The 20,633-nt window shown below is 47.5% G+C and overlaps 1 protein-coding gene across 1 annotated transcript in view; it reads right to left on the bottom strand.

The window, feature by feature from the left end:
• Positions 1–20,633, bottom strand: part of LOC118389002 (plexin-A1-like) — a 302,199-nt gene that overhangs the window by 69,426 nt on the left and 212,140 nt on the right. Inside the window, exon 10 of the mRNA XM_052527317.1 lies at positions 14,804–15,004. Coding sequence (XP_052383277.1) covers positions 14,804–15,004 — 201 coding nt within the window. The remainder of the gene's footprint in view (positions 1–14,803; positions 15,005–20,633) is intronic.

Below are 20,633 nucleotides of genomic sequence, written 5' to 3'. Positions count from 1 at the left end.
AAAGAGCATAAATAGGAGAGTACACCAGTTTCATTTGAGGACCAGGATGTTGACAGCTGTGCCATACAGATCGCAAAATAGCTTGGGAAGAGATTTCTGATGCCGCAGAATTCCAGAATTCATGCTTTTCAGGCAAAATTACTGTACAGAATTCTTGCTATCAACAAAACATTGAACATTTGGGTCATACAATCCATCGCAGCTTTGCAGATTTTGTTGTGAGGATACAGAACCTGTTTCTGGTCTCAGGCTCAGGAATGGCTGAAAACCCTAGAAATAGCTTTGTTGGGAGATCTGGAGAGACCTGTTACTTATCTTCCACTCACAATATGGGTATTATATTCGATCGTATAGATTCAAATCTCGGTTGGTTGGGGAGCAGCTGTCGGGGAACTGTGTGTGTGTGGGGGGGGGTTGGTGGCCTGGCGGTCGGGAGCTTCCCCGTTTTGACTTTGTGTGGAGATCGGTCAGCGTGCCCCTGGGCAGGGAGTTGACCCTGGTTGCGTCGGCGGGTCGCTCTGGATGGAAGTCTGTTAGACTGACTGAAAGTAATGTAAACGTTGAGCAGCTTCACTGCAGGTAGAGATTGTATGCTTTAGTATTCAATCAAATAAATCACATAAAAAAAAGTAGAAGAGGGATAAGAGATACAGTAGTCGCCTAGATACTAAGGGCTGTGGTGGTCATGGAATGTTGGATGCCGGTTACTGACCAGCCAAAGCTGTTGTGAAATGCAATGACATGTTTTGTTTTTATAGTTAAACAACTGCCTTAATGTTGCTGGACCCCAGAAAGAGTAGCTGCTGCCTTACGGGGATCCATAATAAATACAATACAAATGACGCGGTTACAGTAATAACTGTTCGGTTACCACACAAAGAAATATATCGTTTAAGACGGACATTTTGTCCTCTCCTCTGCTCCTGACTGCATGTGCTGCCATAGAAATAGAATGAATAAAACGGGCGTCCCCATTTCAAGTCTATGACGGCATAATGGGTGGACTGGCGGCCATTGCGAGCGTACCCATAGGAGCAAAAGCAGGAAGTAAAAGCAGGACGTGTGCCCATCAATCTGTGCTGTGATTTGTCGATTAAAATCAACTGACATAACAAAAACTACATTCCATTGCAAGAGCCACATCAGTTAACATCATTTGAATGAACATTACCATGGAAATTGCATCACAGTAGCAGGCAGGCATTGCGAGTGTGCCCATGAGTTTGCCAGTGAAATAGCCAGGGTTAAGAGGTTTCCAAGCCCGTTTTATTCATTCCAATTGTGTGCTGCTGCTGCATCGTCTAGGCAACCGAAGACTTGTTTGCTACGGGACCAATAAAATGTGATTTGATTGCTTGTTTCAGCAAGGATCAATGAAGTTTCATCACGTTGTTAAGAGTCCATGTTACTGCAGAAACTGACAACCACAAGAATTCCCGGCGTATGAAGGTTATTACATTTTCATGACGGTCTTCACTCATAAACGTTGGTTATACGGTAATTGTGCCAGGCCTACTAGACACAGTAGCTGAACAGCTCCTCGGCTGAAAGCGCAGATGATAACATAATGAGACAGAAGGTTCCGTAGGGCAACAACAAAAGGAGGGTGGTCGGTCGGGGTGGATGAAGGCGAACATCTAGCAACCCGAAGGTTTGCACATTCGAATCTCATCACGGGGCAATTTGGGCTAAAGAGCAACTTCTTACTACTTTTGAGCTACTTTGCAACTACTTAACATGTTCGCTAACCGTTCCCCTAACCCTAACCTTCACCATTTCACATAATCCTAACCTTAACCATAGCTTCCGGCGCCGACAGAGATGGCCGCCTCGCTTCGCGTTCCTAGGAAACTATGCAGTTTTTTTTTTGTTTTTTTTTACGTGTTATTTCTTACATTAGTACCCCAGGTCATCTTAGGTTTCATTATATACAGTCGAGAAGAACTACTGAATATAAGATCAGCGTCAACTCACCATCAGTACGACCAAGAATATGTTTTTCGCGACGCGGATCCTGTGTTCTGCCTTACAAACAGGACAACGGAATGGATCGCATGCAGCGACCCAAAAAAACGACTCCGAAAAAGAGGGAGACGAGGCGGTCTTCTGGTCAGACTCCGGAGACGGGCACACCGTGCACCACTCCCTAGCATTCTTCTTGCCAATGTCCAGTCTCTAGACAACAAGGTTGATGAAATCCGAGCAAGGGTAGCATTCCAGAGGGACATCAGAGACTGTAACATTCTGTGCTTCACGGAAACATGGCTCACTGGAGAGACGCTATCCGAAGCGGTGCAGCCAAAGGGTTTCTCCACGCATCGCGCCGTCAGAAACAAACACCTTTCTGGTAAGAAGACGGGCGGGGGCGTATGCCTTATGGCTAACGAGACATGGTGTGATGAAAGAAACATACAGGAACTCAAATCCTTCTGTTCACCTGATTTAGAATTCCTCACAATCAAATGTAGACCGCATTATCTACCAAGAGAATTCTCTTCGATTATAATCACAGCCGTACATATCCCCCCCCCAAGCAGACACATCAATGGCTCTGAACAAACTTTATTTAACTCTTTGCAAACTGGAAACCATTTATCCGGAGGCTGCATTCATTGTAGCTGGGGATTTTAACAAGGCTAATCTGAAAACAAGACTCCCTAAATTCTATCAGCATATCGATTGCGCAACCAGGGGTGGAAAAACCTTGGATCATTGTTACTCTAACTTCCACGACGCATATAAGGCCCTGCCCCGCCCCCCTTTCGGAAAAGCTGACCACGACTCCATTTTGCTGATCCCTGCCTACAGACAGAAACTAAAACTAGAGGCTCCCACACTGAGGTCTGTCCAACGCTGGTCCGACCAAGCTGACTCCACACTCCAAGACTGCTTCCATCACGTGGACTGGGATATGTTTCGTATTGCGTCAGATAACATCATTGACGAATACGCTGATTCGGTGTGCGAGTTCATTAGAACGTGCGTTGAAGACGTCATTCCCATAGCAACGATTAAAACATTCCCTAACCAGAAACCGTGGATTGATGGCAGCATTCGTGTGAAACTGAAAGCGCGAACCACTGCTTTTAATCAGGGCAAGGTGTCTGGTAACATGACCGAATACAAACAGTGCAGCTATTCCCTCCGCAAGGCTATCAAACAAGCTAAGCGTCAGTACAGAGACAAAGTGGAATCTCAATTCAACGGCTCAGATACAAGAGGCATGTGGCAGGGTCTACAGTCAATCACGGACTACAGGAAGAAATCCAGCCCAGTCACGGACCAGGATGTCTTGCTCCCAGGCAGACTAAATAACTTTTTGCCCGCTTTGAGGACAATACAGTGCCACAGACACGGCCTGCAACGAAAACATGCGGTCTCTCCTTCACTGCAGCCGAGGTGAGTAAGACATTTAAACGTGTTAACCCTCGCAAGGCTGCAGGCCCAGACGGCATCCCCAGCCGCGCCCTCAGAGCATGCGCAGACCAGCTGGCCGGTGTGTTTACGGACATATTCAATCAATCCCTATACCAGTCTGCTGTTCCCACATGCTTCAAGAGGGCCACCATTGTTCCTGTTCCCAAGAAAGCTAAAGTAACTGAGCTAAACGACTACCGCCCCGTAGCACTCACTTCCGTCATCATGAAGTGCTTTGAGAGACTAGTCAAGGACCATATCACCTCCACCCTACCTGACACCCTAGACCCACTCCAATTTGCTTACCGCCCAAATAGGTCCACAGACGATGCAATCTCAACCACACTGCACACTGCCCTAACCAATCTGGACAAGAGGAATACCTATGTGAGAATGCTGTTCATTGACTACAGCTTGGCATTCAACACCATAGTACCCTCCAAGCTCGTCATCAAGCTCGAGACCCTGGGTCTCGACCCCGCCCTGTGCAACTGGGTACTGGACTTCCTGACGGGCCGCGCCCAGGTGGTGAGGGTAGGTAACAACATCTCCTCTCGTCTGATCCTCAACACTGGGGCCCCACAAGGGTGCGTTCTGAGCCCTCTCCTGTACTCCCTGTTCACCCACGACTGCGTGGCCACGCACGCCTCCAACTCAATCATCAAGTTTGCGGACGACACAACAGTGGTAGGCTTGATTACCAACAACGACGAGACGGCCTACAGGGAGGAGGTGAGGGCCCTCGGAGTGTGGTGTCAGGAAAATAACCTCACACTCAACGTCAACAAAACTAAGGAGATGATTGTGGACTTCAGGAAACAGCAGAGGGAACACCCCCTATCCACATCGATGGAACAGTAGTGGAGAGGGTAGCAAGTTTTAAGTTCCTCGGCATACACATCACAGACAAACTGAATTGGTCCACTCACACAGACAGCATCGTGAAGAAGGCGCAGCAGCGCCTCTTCAACCTCAGGAGGCTGAAGAAATTTGTCTCGTCACCAAAAGCACTCACACACTTCTACAGATGCACAATCGAGAGCATCCTGGCGGGCTGTATCACCGCCTGGTACGGCAACTGCTCCGCCCTCAACTGTAAGGCTCTCCAGAGGGTAGTGAGGTCTGCACAACGCATCACCGGGGCAAACTACCTGCCCTCCAGGACACCTACACCACCCGATGTTACAGGAAGGCCATAAAGATCATCAAGGACATCAACCACCCGAGCCACTGCCTGTTCACCCCGCTATCATCCAGAAGGCGAGGTCAGTACAGGTGCATCAAAACTGGGACCGAGAGACTGAAAAACAGCTTCTATCTCAAGGCCATCAGACTGTTAAACAGCCACCACTAACATTGACTGGCCACTGTCAACACACTGACACTGACTAAACTCCAGCCACTTTAATAATAGGAATTGATGGGAATGATGTAAATATATCACTAGCCACTTTAAACAATGCTACAATATAATGTTACTTACCCTAGATTATTCATCTCATATGCATACGTATATACTGTACTCTATATCATCTACTGCATCCTTATGTAATACATGTATCACTAGCCACTTAACTATGCCACTTTGTTTACATACTCATCTTATATGTATATACTGTACTCGATACCATCTACTGTATCTTGCCTATGCTGCTCTGTACCATCACTCATTCATATATCCTTATGTACATATTCTTTATCCCCTTACACTGTGTATAAGACAGTAGTTTAGGAATTGTTAGTTAGATTACTTGTTGGTTATTACTGCATTGTCGGAACTAGAAGCACAAGCATTTCGCTACACTCGCATTAACATCTGCTAACCATGTGTATGTGACAAATAAATTTGATTTGATTTGATGAGCTAACGTTAGCCACCATAGCTAAAGTTAGCATTAGCCGCCTAGCTAAAGTAAGCCACAACACATTATAATTCGTAACATATCTAACATATTTTACGACTTTCCATTCGTAACATATCATATAACTTGTAATTCGTAGCATATCATACAAATTAATACATACCATACTAAATGGGATCATTCTAAATCAACGTTTACTATGTTACGTCTACACCCGAGTCCAGGTGTCATGCAAGAGTCACACACGGATCCAGATAATTAGTCATGTTGGAAGGGGTACCAAAGCAAAATTTCTAAAGACATCAACGTGCCAAAAGCTAGCCTATGCCTGTGTGCGGTGCGCAGATCCTCCCAAACACCTCTCCCCACACCGTCTCTTTTCTCCTCACCAGCCAGGTGAAAGTGGCAGGTCTGTAGTTACCAGACTGTAAGACGATGTTTATGCCAAGACTTTCTTTTATTCCTTTGCCTTCATTTTTGTTCAACGTTAAAATTAGACAGCTTGAGGTATATCACCGAAATGTGGATCCTTTGAACAGTAACCTTTCAACCTGCTACGTGCCGTTAACTCAGGCAACAAACGATTCTTTAAAGCAAAGGTAAACAACGTCTATTGGGAAATAGACGAACAAAAATTGTTGCTCGTTGATAAACAAAGTGATGGAAAAGCAATGAAAATGCCGTTGGCAAGGTGATTAACCTTTTACATACAGAATAATATAGGCTAATTGACATCCACAAAATGCTCTGTATCGACCTTGATAAAAGCCCAACACACGCGCACGCGCACACACATTGAGACGTGCACACACAGAAGTGCACACAGACACAGACCGACAGACACACACAGTCCAGATATGAAGGCCTAATCAAGGATCAAGTGGTAATCCGCCCTAGGATTAGTGTGGGGTCAGTCAGTATGGAATTAGGCCCGGCTCATAACATCACTCTGTCTGGGCTAATCTGTCTAGCATAACAGGATTGGAACAGGGCCAGAGCAAGTTCGGATCTCATCATATCGACACCACATTTTTTAAAAATGATTATCGTTTCAAACACACAGAGGAAGGAAGAAACTGCTGGTTCGAGGAAATCCAGGAACACCGCAGCCATATTCGTATAGTCCTGGCCATTTCAAACGAGACGACGCTGGGGTAGGAATTGTGTCAAATACACCCACTCTTTCGCTGCCCATCTCACTAACTTGGTCAGTCCGCTCCTAACACCTCCTCTACTTCTCCCATCTCGCTTTCCCCCCTTTCCCCCCAGATTTACAGACACCATCAAAACCTGACACGAGGCGTTTCTTGGAGGGAGGGATTAAGGAAGAGAGTATGGGAGGCATGTGGGGAGGCAGAGAGGGGAGGCATGAGGGGAGGCAGAGAGGGGAGGCATGAGGGGAGGCAGAGAGGGGAGGCATGAGGGGAGGCGTGAGGGGAGGCATGAGGGGAGGCATGAGGGGAGGCAGAGAGGGGAGGCAGAGAGGGGAGGCATGAGGGGGAGGCATGAGGGGAGGCATGAGGGGAGGCATGAGGGGAGGCATGAGGGGAGGCATGAGGGGAGGCATGAGGGAGGCAGAGAGGGGAGGCGAGAGGGGAGGCAGAGAGGGGAGGCAGAGGGGGAGGCAGAGAGGGAGGCGAGAGGGGAGGCGAGAGGGAGGCGAGAGGGGAGGCAGAGAGGGGAGGCGAGAGGGGAGGCGAGAGGGGAGGCGAGAGGGGAGGCATGAGGGGAGGCATGAGGGGAGGCATGAGGGGAGGCATGAGGGGAGGCGAGAGGGGAGGCATGAGGGGAGGCGAGAGGGGAGGCATGAGGGGAGGCAGGCAGAGGGGAGGCGAGAGGGGAGGCGAGAGGGGAGGCGAGAGGGGAGGCATGAGGGGAGGCGAGAGGGGAGGCGAGAGGGGAGGCGAGAGGGGAGGCATGAGGGGAGGCGAGAGGGGAGGCGGGAGGGGAGGCGAGAGGGGAGGCGGGAGGGGAGGCGGGAGGGGAGGCGGGAGGGGAGGCGGGAGGGGAGGCGGGAGGGGAGGCGTGAGGGGGAGGAGGCAGGAGGGGAGCAGAGAGGGGAGCAGAGAGGGGAGGCATGAGGGGAGCAGAGAGGGGAGGCATGAGGGGAGCAGAGAGGGGAGGCATGAGGGGAGCAGAGAGGGGAGGCATGAGGGGAGCAGAGAGGGGAGGCATGAGGGGAGCAGAGAGGGGAGGCATGAGGGGAGCAGAGAGGGGAGGCATGAGGGGAGGCATGAGGGGAGGCATGAGGGGAGGCATGAGGGGAGGCATGAGGGGAGGCGAGAGGGGAGGCGAGAGGGGAGGCGAGAGGGGAGGCGAGAGGGGAGGCGAGAGGGGAGGCGAGAGGGGAGGAATGAGGGGAGGCGAGAGGGGAGGCGAGAGGGGAGGAATGAGGGGAGGCGAGAGGGGAGGAATGAGGGGAGGCGAGAGGGGAGGAATGAGGGGAGGCGAGAGGGGAGGCGAGAGGGGAGGCATGAGGGGAGCAGAGAGGGGAGGCGAGAGGGGAGGCGAGAGGGGAGGAACGGAGGTGGATAAGCTGACATATTCTGATAGCCGGTCGGCAAATTCATTCTTATTTAGACAGGACGGCGCATGGGAGCTGTGTACCGCCTCACCCATCAGGAGAAGGAAGGGGAGGGAGGAGGAAACTGCTGGACTGAGCAGCAGGCTGTGTGAGTGGAGAAGGGGAGAGAGGAATAGGGTTGATTCCTGATGGGAGGAAAGGGGTTTGGACAGGGGAGGAGGAGTGAGGGTAAGGCTGTTGACCAGTGGTATTGTCTCCCTTTCCCTCTCTCACTAAACACACACACACACACACACACACACACACACACACACACACACACACACACACACACACACCACCCTAATTAAAGAAGTTGCCTGCCTTATCCCGTTTTAACGAGCGACCTCGGCGGCAGGCCCCCCCTGTTCATCATGTCCGGTTAAGCATACCGTGTCATGCTATACCATACATGACCGGGCGCCCCCTTCTCTGAGGGAAGGACCGTCAGCGATACAGTTAGACCGCATTACATCCAGTGCCTTTCTAATGGGTCCGTGTTTTCACACACACACAAACACTTTCAGCGTGGTGCATACACCAGACTTCCGCTCTAAGCCTCCCTCCGTATTACACTCCTCCGTCTAGAGGGGAGGGATGGATACAAAGGAACAGATCAAATCCAATTGTATTTTGTCACATGCGCCGAATACAGGTGTAGACCTTACAGTGAAATGCTTACTTACGAGCCCTTAACCAACAGCGCTTTAAGAAGTTAAGAAAAAAAAAGGTAAGTAAAAGAAATTGATTAGTAAAAAAAATTTGAAATAAAAGTAAGAAATAATGAAAAAGCAGCAGTAAAATAACAATAGCCAGGCTATATAAAGGGGATACCGGTACAGAGTCAATGTGTGGGGGGGAGGGTGCACAGGTTAGTCAAGGTAATTGAGGTAATATGTACATGTAGGTAGAGTTAAAGGTACTATGCACAGATAACAGAGTAGCAGCAGCATAAAAAGAGGGGCCTGGGTAGCCCTTTGATCAGCTGTTTAGGATTCTTATGGCTTGGGGGTAGAAGCTGTTAAGAAGCCTTTTGGACCTGCTCTGGTACCGGTGTTATATGTACGTTTAGTGATCACCATTACCCCTGCAGCTACACTCTGTCTCTACTTCTCTGACCTCCAGTCTCCTTTCCTCCTTATTCCCCTCGTTATGTCCTCAGCTGTGTCCTCCTCCTGTCTTCCAAACTCCATCGCAATTACGTTTCCTCTCTCTCCGAGCAAACTTCTTGGATCTTTTCTTGCTTTCTACTCAACTCTCCCTCCCCGGCACTCTCTTTACCCAGCCCTCCCTCCCCGACACTCTCTTTACCCAGCCCTCCCTCCCCGACACTCTCTTTACCCAGCCCTCCCTCCCCCGACACTCTCTTTACCCAGCCCTCCCTCCCCGACACTCTCTTTACCCAGCCCTCCCTCCCCGACACTCTCTTTACCCAGCCCTCCCTCCCCGACACTCTCTTTACCCAGCCCTCCCTCCCCGACACTCTCTTTACCCCGCCCTCCCTCCCCAACACTCTTTACCCCACCCTCCCTCCCCAACACTCTTTACCCCGCCCTCCCTCCCCAACACTCTTTTACCCCGCCCTCCCTCCCCGACACTCTTTACCCAGCCCTCCCTCCCCGACACTCTTAACCCAGCCCTCCCTCCCCGACACTCTTTACCCAGCCCTCCCTCCCCGACACTCTTTACCCAGCCCTCCCTCCCCGACACTCTTTACCCAGCCCTCCCTCCTTCCTGTAAGCCCCTCTCGCCTCGTTCCTTCAACCTCCCCGACACTCTTTACCCAGCCCTCCCTCCTTCTTGTAAGCCCCTCTCGCCTCGTTCCTTCTACCTCCCCCTCTGCCTCCTTCCTTTTCCTTCATCGCTTCCTCAGCCCAATTTTCTAACAGTCTGCCCCTCTTGACCACCTTCCCCCTCTTATCCTTTTCCTGGGTCCTGGGAGAGGGGCTGGTGTGTGTGTGTGTGTGTGTGTGTGTGTGTGTGTGTGTGTGTGTGTGTGTGTGTGTGTGTGTGTGTGTGTGTGTGTGTGTGTGTGTGTGTGTGTGTGTGTGTGTGTGTGTGTGTGTGTGTGTGTCTCAGCGCCCGACTGCAATTCATCATCATTTTATCATCGTCCACCTTAATTGGAACCCATCAGGCTCTCCCAGTACTCGTAATTTTTGTTTAGAAACAGCTGCGGTCCGCATGCACGTGCCCACGCACACACGAATTGAGAGGAAGATCTGAGGCCAAACAAGGTTTCTCCTTCTCCCAGACTTTCCATCCCTTTCTCCTTTTTCTTAGCGGAGGAGAAGTGAGAGGAAACGGGTGATGGAGTGGCCCAGTCTTTCATCCGACTGAAGGTGGCAGTGTAAAACCGGCACTGATATTATCTGTCCCCTCTCTTTATCCCCCCACACCAAAACATTTGGAAGAGAGAGGAAACAAGCGAGTGAGAAAAAAAAAATACAGGAACCAAGAGAGAAACCATGAGATAGACTGAAACTCATTCTCCCAAGCTAAATCCTCTCCACCCCTCACCTCCCCATCCCCTCTCGAAACTAACATAACTAACCAAACAACTAAACTCACTAAGAGCGTGAAAGGTTGCTGGGTCGAATTCCCGAGCGGACAAGGTCAAAATCTGTTGTTCTGCCTTTGAGCAAGGCAGTTAACCCACTGTTCAGCACCTCTCCGATTCAGAGGGGTTGGGTTAAATGCAGAAGTCACATTTCTGTCCTTACCCCTTTTCTTTCTTCTCCCCCTACATTTACATTTAGCAGACACTCTCATCCAGAGCGACTTACAAGAGCAATTAGGGTTAAGTGCCTTGCTCAAGTGCACGTCGGACGATTTTTCACATAGTCGGCTCGGGGATCAGAACCAGCGACATTTCGGCCCAACGCTCTTACCCGCTGGGCTACCTGCCGCCCTCTCCTTCCTTCTCCTCCCCCTCTCAGAGACCAGCTGTGGTCACTTATTGAGTCTCGTGACCCCGGCTTCAGCAGCCTGGCTGTGTTTCCTCTTGTTTACAGGCTCCCATGACCCCCTCTGGCAGGCTGGATGAGAGGAGATTGCCTGGACACTGTCAAGGAGAAAAACAGACACACTCTCCAGGTCCTATCCCTTGTTAGAGTTGAGACCAGGGGAATGTGTGGTGCGTTTTGCTTTTTGTTTGCCTTTACAGGCGGCAGGTAACCTAGCGGTTAAGAGCATTGGGCCAGTAACCGGAAGGTGGCTGCTTTCGAATCCCGGGGGTGGCAATGTGGAAAAATCTGCCATTCCTATTATGTTATAGTTACCTGTCCACATTTGTAATCAGCAGGGGTGCAATTTTAACTGGGGAAAGGGGGGACATGGTGCCCCCCCAATATATTCTGAAATTTCATTACCCCCAGTTTTATCACTGGAATGTGATGCAAAACGAGGCTTCGGTGTGCTTTAGGACCATGAGGATGCCTCCGAGAAGTCGGATAGGCTGTTTGGAGTGTTTATGCGACTGGATTAAAAAATGTATATATATTTATATATTATGTCCCCACACATTTCTAAAACCAAAGTTGCACCTCTGGTAGTCAGTAACTTAATTTTTGTATAGCCCAGACTCAGTAGTGTAATCTGATTACTTTCAGTTCATTTTGGACTACTTTCCCTTTAAGAGGCAATAGAAGACAAAAAAGGATCCATCAAACGCATCAAAACAAGAGCGGAAGCTGTGTGGAGGAAACTGGCCACAGGTTTGCTTCCACCTTCCAAACCATCCCTCTCTTCCGCCGCTGCAATGAAATCTCTCTTCGTCCCATCTCTTTTCCCCACCCTCCTTCAGCTCATCTCTCGCTCTCCTCACTCCATTGAGTGGTGGAAGATGAGTTGACACGCTGACAAGAATACTCTGAAAAAAACCCACTGAATTTCAACATAGTCTGGGCTAAAATTAGGCTTAATATTAAGATTAACATCCATGTGTTGACTCTAAAGGTAAAAAAAATAAAATTGAGCATCAGGACCCCGCAAGTTCCTCTCGTTCCACGAGCAAGCGAGCACCCCCCCTCTCTCTCTCTCTCGTCATGCAACTCCGCATTCACCATAGCAAGGTGTACCCACAGCATACCAGATGACGTGAGCTCTCCATTTTTACTGCAGCATCATACATGATTCATATCATGGAAGCAGCATCTTGAGCAGCAGCCCGAACAAGGAGCAACTGGCTCACATGGAAGGATGTGCATCGAAGAAACAGTGGTGAAACGAAGACCAATATTTGGGGATGACTCCTTTCATTTCAGTGAAATATGTTTCGGAATTTGATTAAAATTGGATGGCAATGATACAAATTCCATTGCTTTTAAGTAACAACCACTCCTAGTAAATGTAGAAAGTGGCAGTAAAAAAAAATCTCAACAACAAAGCAATGTCATTACAATGGAGTTAGCGTTAGCGTAGGCTTCATTGGACGCTGGTATTATCATACCAATAAACTACAGGTTAGCATATAAAACAAGTCGGGTAGCTAACCGCTAAGAGCTAATCACTAAGAGCTTACAGTTAACCGCTAATGAGCCTACTAGCACATCTTCCTGTCAGCTGTCATGTGTAGAAATACTGTTTTGGCCTGTCCTGAGTCTGCTGCTGATTGTCGCTGGCTGCTACATTTAACAAACAGTCAATAAAGGGTCCTCTTTGGAGACAGCGCTGTCATTGGCTAATTAGCCTTCCTTCAGAAACAATGGGGGTTTTTGGTGCGCGGCGCGCTAATGACTAGCTGTCGATACAGACAGCCTGTCATTGGAGCCCTTATGCTACGCTGGGAGGAGCTACGCTAACTTTCAAACACACTAGCATTGCTAAATGCTAATGATTATGGCAACAAGGCTAAGCCCCAGGTCCTGTTGGACATGCTACATGTGTGCGTGTTTAGCATAGTGAGTGAACCCACGGCCACATATCTCTAGCGTGCAGCTGTAGCGTGTATTGACATCCACTTGCAGGTGTTCAAAGCTAATTAGTTTGATTCTCTGAAGGCTTTCCCGGGATGGTGTGCTGGTTTTTGTTGTTGTCTGCGACATGGCTGATGTTTCAAGTCTAGGGTCGAACCTGTTTGACAGGATACCCAGAGAGGTTTGACACCCCTAATACAAACCAAAATCAATATGGCAGCCTTCCTTGGAGGTGGTGATAGGACGAGTGTCCCATGAAGAGAGAGAGAGAGAAACAAGCAGCTTTGGAGGAGAGAGAAAGGTAGAAAGGGGGGAAAGGGAATAGAAAGGGGGGAAAGAACGACAGGCCTTCCTAAAGACCTGAAGGCGCCAAACAGGACAACCAAAAGCCTACAGACAAATGTAAAGTATAATGGTCATATAGTGGAGCCTATAATTGGTGTGTCACAGTGGGTGACACAAGCGTCCACCTCCTGTCCCTCTAGTGACGAACACGTCACCCTGCTTACGGCACAGCCTCTCCATGAGACAAAAACAAAAGAGGAAGAGGGAGGAAGTTAGAACACAAGAGGGAGTGGTTGAGGGTAGAGAAGGACAACAAAACAGAGAGCGAGTGGGTTAAGCGAGAGGAAGAGAGGAGCGCCGAAGGGAGAGAAAAAAAGATGGACAGGGAGAGAGAGAAAGGTAGAGGAGATGGGTAGAGAGTGAGTGGGAGAGAGGTGTAAACATGATCAATCCTGTCTTGACTAGGTTCAAAGATGACAGGCTTCCTCTCCACATTTTCAGCCTCGGTGGAGCGCATCGTCACTTCTTATCTCTCACACACACACACACACACACACACACACACACACACACACACACACACACACACACACACACACACACACTTCCTCATTTGCTACTATACTGACAGATGGGTCTACGCGTGTGAGCACGGATGCACACTCGCGCACACAACTTCCAACACATCCTTCAGAATGCTCGCTGCACAGTTATTTCCTACAATCCTAAAACCGGCCAAACTCCCTCTAAACATGACCATTGGTCAAAATACTAGCCTCCAACCCATTGATTTATTGAATCAGGTGCATCCCTGCTGTGCGGACCAAAATCCATCTTGATAAAACCAAATCAGCAAGCATTTGGTTTATTACAAAAACAATGTTCCAGTCGCACAAATTTTGCACACAAATTTGTTTACATCCCCGTTAGTGAGCATTTATCATTTTCCAAGATAATCCATCCACCTGACAGGTGTGGCATATCAAGAAGCTGATTAAACATGATCATTACACAGGTGCACCTGGGGGCAATAAAAGGGCACTCTAAAATGTGCAGTTCTGTCACAGAACACAATGCCACAAATCTTGCACGGCCCTACGTCGCAAGGATTTGTATACAAGTCCTGGAAGCTGAAAATGTCTGCATACTCACCAGACATGTCACCCATTGAGCATGTTTGGGATGCTCTGGACGTGTACATAGCACCAATCCAGTTACCGCCAATAACCAGAAACTTCGCATAACCATTGAAGAGGAGTGGGACAACAATCCAACAGCCACAATCAACAGCCTGATCAACTCTACGTGAAGGAGACTGCGTGAGTCACACCATAATGACTGGTTCTCTGATCCACACGCCTAGCTTTTTTTTTTTTTGTAGGCAATATTAAACTATCCGAATATTTATATATATTATTTTACTTTTAGATTTGTGTGTATTGTTGTGAATTGTTAGATACTACTGCACTGTTGGAGCTAGGAGCACAAGCATTTCGCTACACCCGCAATAACATCTGCTAAATATGTGACCAATAACATTTGATTTGATTTAAAGGTATCTGTGACCAACTGATGTATATCTGAATTCCCAGTCATATGAAATATAATAGACTAGGACTTATGCATTTATTTAAATTGACTTATTTCCTTATATGAACTGCAATTGAGTAAAATCTCTGAAATTGTTGCGTTCATTTTAGTTCCGTGTATATCATGTGCGTTAGTGCTGGGCTGGAATAAAACTGTGCACCACCACTCACCGAGGTCTTCTGACACTGGATGCTGGTGCTGTTGAAGCGCAGGGCAGTGACGCTGTGTTCCTCTCCCTGCACGTGGAACACGCACTCGTAGTTCCTCTGGCCAGACTGAGGCTGGGGCAGGTTGCGGGCGGCCAGTGTGATGGGCTTGGTCACGCCCACGGGGATATAGATCTGGGTAGAGGGCAGGATCTGGGGACAATCCTGGGGGAGAGAGGAATGGAGAGATTTAAGTTATTCAGGTATTCATGTTGTTGTGTCACATTTGAATGTTTTTATCTGATCTGGGGACAGTCCTGGAGGAGAGAGGGAGAATTAGAGTAACACCTTCATTCATGTACCGTTATGTTAAGTCTGAATGTGTCTATCTGATCTGGGGACAGTCCTGGAGGAGTAGGGAAGGAGGAATGGAGAGAGATAAAGAGAGGTTTGGGTTAAACGGTTGTTCGTAGACTATGTCAAGTAGCCTTTGTGTCACAATATCATGTCGGCTTATGACTTGACACGATGCTCAAACGAGTCGCATGAGAAAGAAAGAGTGAAAGATCTGGAACAAAGTAGATTAAACAGTAATAATGGCTCTACATAACACTCTCGTAACACTCGGGCTCCCGAGTGGTGCAGTGGTCTAAGGCACTGCATCTCAGTGCAAGAGGCATCACTGTGGTCCCTGGTTCGAATCCAGGCTCTATCACATCCGGTTGTGATTGGGAGTCCCATAGGGCGGCGCACAATTGACCCAGCGTCGCCTAGGTTTGGCCTGTGTAGGCCCGTCCTTGTAAACAGAATTGACAAGAATTTGTTCTTAACTGACTTGCCTAGTTAAATAAAACAATGACAGCATGCCATGTTACCACTGCCAACCTCATATGTGATATCATAGCATCCCCAAGACTTCAAAACAAATTATGAACTGCAGTTTGTCCCTGTGTGGACTCCGTTGTCTGGTAATGAACTAGTGTGACAATGTTTGAGAAAGTCCATTGATTCTGTAAACGTTCACCAGAGATGAGATGATGGCTTAGACCATCTGGTAACACTCCGTGTATTGTCTTGTATCACTGGGGTGTAAAGCCTTGGGGGTCCAGGGAAAGTGTGTGTTCGTGCGAAGGAACACATTAAGTCATTACATTGTTTATACCACGCTTTGGCAGAGTGCTTACATCATCAACTCCCACCTCAACAGAACAAGCGTTGCACAACGAGGAACCCGCCCCGACTCTTTAGTCCAATGCCATCGAAGCAGTTCACTCTAATTCATCATCGTGTTATCATTTTTTTTTTTTTAAAGCCCATTAATACATTCAGTTAACAAACACAGATAAACATTTAACAAACACAAATTGCACGCAAAATGGGTAAGAAAAAAAACCAAGGCGACAACTTCATAGCAGTTGATACTAGCCTGGTATTGCTTGATATCGGAACAAATGCTAAAAACGGCCTGTGTCGCTCCATTCCTGACAAAAATCGCCCGACAAACACACACCAAATGATGAGGAAAACGACCGACACAAACCCCAAGTACATCTGGGGTTTGTACATCTATGCCTGAGATGCTAGTGTACCGTAAGCTGCTATGAGAAAACGTACCGACACACACCACAAATTCAGTACCTCCACTATAGTACGGCATTGACATTTGGGTCATTCAGGACATGCTCTTATCCAAAGTGACTTACAGTTACTGCATTCTCTTAAGATTGTCTCACCGAGCTGTCATTCTTTTCCTCAATTAAAGAAAAGTAAAGTTAGTGCTAGTAGGAAAATATAAGATAACGGGGGAGGGGGGATGGGGGGGGTTAGAATGACTGATGTCTTATTTAAGATACTGTTTGAAGAGGTACGGTTTCAGATGTTTTTGGAAGATGTACAGGGACTCCGCTGTCCTCGCATCAGGGGGGAACCTGGTATCCACCACTGGGGTGCCAGGACAGAGAAGGGCTTGAGGGTTTGAGTGTAGAGCCAGAAGGGTGTAGGGTTTGAGCAGAGCCAGAAGGTCGGGAGGGGCAGTTCCCCTTGCTGCTCCGTATGCCAGCACCATGGTCTTGAAGTGGATGTGAGCTTAGACTGGATGCCTGAGAAGCAACATCAGGGATTTTCCTGCCATTGAAATCCTTGGACGGGCCGCTGTCTAAACAGTGTAAAAGAATAATGTTTATTTTGTGTGCATACAGACGGAAAGAGAGAGAGATTTTTGGATGGAAAACCACTTTCAGTGTAAACTTCCACGACTAAAACCAGATAAAGTATATAGAAAAGATAATAGACCTATATATTTGATATAATATCATATTTGAGAACTAACAATCAATAAAATAAAAGCTAGACGGTCAGGGAGATTTGAAAAACGCATTGAATTGCAGTAAAATTGGCTTACAAATGTATATACACTGCCAAGATGGGGGCCTCTAAAACAGGGATGGGCATGGGGTGGAAAGAAATGTTTGCAATTTTGAATATGATATCTGAGTGCGAGTGACTAACAAAATCAATGGGGACCCCCTGGTCGGTAATCTGACCATGATTGCTACAAGTTTAGATAGCTGGCTAGACTAATTTACCAAATCTAAAAATGTTTTGCTGACACACGGGCTAACGAAGTGACTGTCCATGACTGAAATAACAAGAGGGAAAACTGCTGATGCACAACAACATTTTAAAATTGCGGCGTGTGTCTTCGACTATTCTAACTCCACGTTAAGTTGAGACCTCGCGGGCCGCCAGCTGTCCGTCCCCTGCTCTAAAATGTTCTCTAACACTCAGCCACGCCGACCTCACACACTGCCGCACCCCATGCCACGCCCCATCATGCCACGCCCCATCATGCCACGCCCCACGCCCCACCCACCACCTAAGCCCCTTTTTTTGATCCAGAAGAAAACCCTGACCATGCAGTACCAGTAAGCGGTCTTCCTGTGCATTAGTGCAACAGTGTTTCCCCCAGCCCGCCAGACAATAGTGCGTTTGTTCATTTGCTTATAAGCCTCCTCCAACATCTGAACCCACTCCGACACTGAACTGATAACGAGCACGGCATTACAATGGCGAGAACACCAGTCTGGTGACAACACCCTGACAAGCAGGGAGGTAGGCGGTTGGAGGGACGGAGGGGAGATGGTGGCGGGTAGGATGATGGGGCAGAGGGATCGATGTGGGGGAAAAAAGACCGAGAAAGAGGGGAGCAGAACTGCATTCTGACTTCTCTCTCTCCCCCTGTATCAGAGTCAGAGGGATGGATCCGTTTCACGCTAACAACCGGGGTCCGTTTCACGCGTCTCGCAGTTAATGAATTGCCTGCAGCCTCGGACGTGGATGGAAATTTAAGTGGGGAGCTCGATCGAGTCGTATAAGGACGTTTGAAGTCTCGAATTCTGAAACGGAGAAAATTAGTGCTCTCACTTTCCAAAGCACAAACAGCAATTGCAACAGCAATAAAACTTTAAAAAGCCCTGCATTTGTATATTCGGTCTGTGGTTTGATATTGTGTCACTTTTTACAGCGGGACAATGTTATATTTACATTCAATTAAAAAATGACAATGTTGAGTCTAAATCAAACAACATTTTATTTGGTCACCTACACACGTTTAGCAGATGCTATTGCGTGTGTAGCGAAATGCTTGTGTTTCGAGCTCCAACAGTGCAGTAGTATTTAACAAGTAATATCTAACAATTTCACAACACACAAATTGGAAGTAAAGGAATGAATGCATAAATATTTGGACAAGCAACGTAGGAGTGGCATAGACTAAAATACATTAGAATAAAATGCAGTATATACAACTGTACACATGAGACGAGTAGTGCAAAATGTGTAAACATTTTTAAAGTGTCTAACAAAACGTGCTAGGTGCTAACGTCATAGCAAAACATATATTGCATTCATTTGTCTCGTGACTTTGTGACCGATTCGCCTTCCCAAAGAGTTAAAGGATAAAGTTAGACGTTAATCATTGTTTCACGTGTCGACACACTACTCAACTACTGTTCCACTACTGGCGGAGCATCCAAACTTAAGACACTGTACGCCAGCAACTCCAGTGCACTGCTTTCAGTAAGATTTCCAAATGGCAGTCATGGAGTTCTGTAAATGGCGTCACATTGAACATTGTCCCCATTCTCTCGAGAAGCCGCTGTCGCATTACTCCAAAACATGATGAAAGCATCACCAGAGCGAGAGACCGAGGCACCTTATTTCATCAACATCTCTGACAGGTGTCAAAACAGTTCAAAGCTTGCATTAGGGCTACAAACTGAAGACTACAATGGAACCATATTTCACCAGGGGATTCTTTTGAAGCTCAGATTTTTATTTTATTTATTTCACAGTTGAAACGGAACTAGCGGTTTCGACACGAGTTGTGAGTTCATCATCCGGGCTGTTTCCATGAGCATAGGCTGGGGGAAGAAGTGTGTGCACGTGGGTGCAAGAGAAGTGCCAGGTAAGCTGGCACTATAAGAACCGTTGGTGGCTACCCACAGAGAGACTGGCTCAGCGTTTCTCTTCCCACAAACCCCCTAAGCTTAGGAGTAAAAGGCACTAAGACGGATCCCCGGGGATCGCATTGCACGGTTGTCAGACAATGAGACTTTCTGATCATCACATATACATACTTTCTTTTAGCCAAAATAGACTCTCATTCCACTTTCAATGACTGTCCCTCCTGGCAAACCTACACAGCTGCCGGAAAAACGATTCTGGAGAAAGTAAACACCCACAGCTTGGTCCAAAGCAAGCTCAACAGACACTGCGCGATTGAATTGGGCTAAAAACAGACAAATGTGCGTGTGTGTATGTGTGTGGTGTTTCTGGGATGTCCAAGTTACCTTTCCCTGTTCTATGGCAGACTGAAGGGGCCTTCCCCATAGCCCAATTGTTTGTTTTACTTAACTGCTGGCTTGGGGGCTTTGCCGCCAATGGCTTAGACAGGCTGAAAGAAGAGGGGCATTGTGGGAGATGAAGTCCACATACAAAAGGATTCCCTTTTTGTCAAACACTCTTTGGCCAGTTTATTTGTTTACAAAAATGGATTGCTACTACAGTGAGTCACGTGGCCGTTGCTTGCTATGTAAAGCAGGCTGACAGGCATTCAGTTACTGTTCAATTGAATGTTAGAATTTGAGTGACCTAAGTGACTTGGAGCGTGGTATGATCGTCGGTGCCAGGCCCGCTGGATCCAGTATCTCAGAAACGGCCGCCCTCCTGGGCTTTCTGTGCACAACAGTGCATGGAAAGACAAAAACCATCCAGTCAAACAAAAACCATCCAGTCAAACAAAAACCATCCAGTCAAACAAAAACCATCCAGTCAAACAAAAACCATCCAGTCAAACAAAAACCATCCAGTCAAACAAAAACCATCCAGTCAAACAAAAACCATCCAGTCAAACAAAAACCATCCAGTCAAACAAAAACCATCCAGTCAAACAAAATCCATCCAGTCAAACAAAAACCATCCAGTCAAACAAAAACCATCCAGTCAAACAAAATCCATCCAGTCAAACAAAAACCATCCAGTCAAACAAAATCCATCCAGTCAAACAAAATCCATCCAGTCAAACAAAAACCATCCAGTCAAACAAAAACTATCCAGTCAAACAAAATCCATCCAGTCAAACAAAAACCATCCAGTCAAACAAAAACCATCCAGTCAAACAAAAACCATCCAGTCAAACAAAAACCATCCAGTCAAACAAAAACCATCCAGTCAAACAAAATCCATCCAGTCAAACAAAAACTATCCAGTCAAACAAAATCCATCCAGTCAAACAAGAACCATCCAGTCAAACAAAAACCATCCAGTCAAACAAAAACTATCCAGTCAAACAAAA

Source organism: Oncorhynchus keta, chromosome 10, assembly GCF_023373465.1.
Source record: "Oncorhynchus keta strain PuntledgeMale-10-30-2019 chromosome 10, Oket_V2, whole genome shotgun sequence".
Lineage (NCBI taxonomy): Eukaryota > Metazoa > Chordata > Actinopteri > Salmoniformes > Salmonidae > Oncorhynchus > Oncorhynchus keta.
Note: the sequence above shows the minus strand (reverse complement) of the source record. Positions and strands in the feature narration are given on the sequence as shown.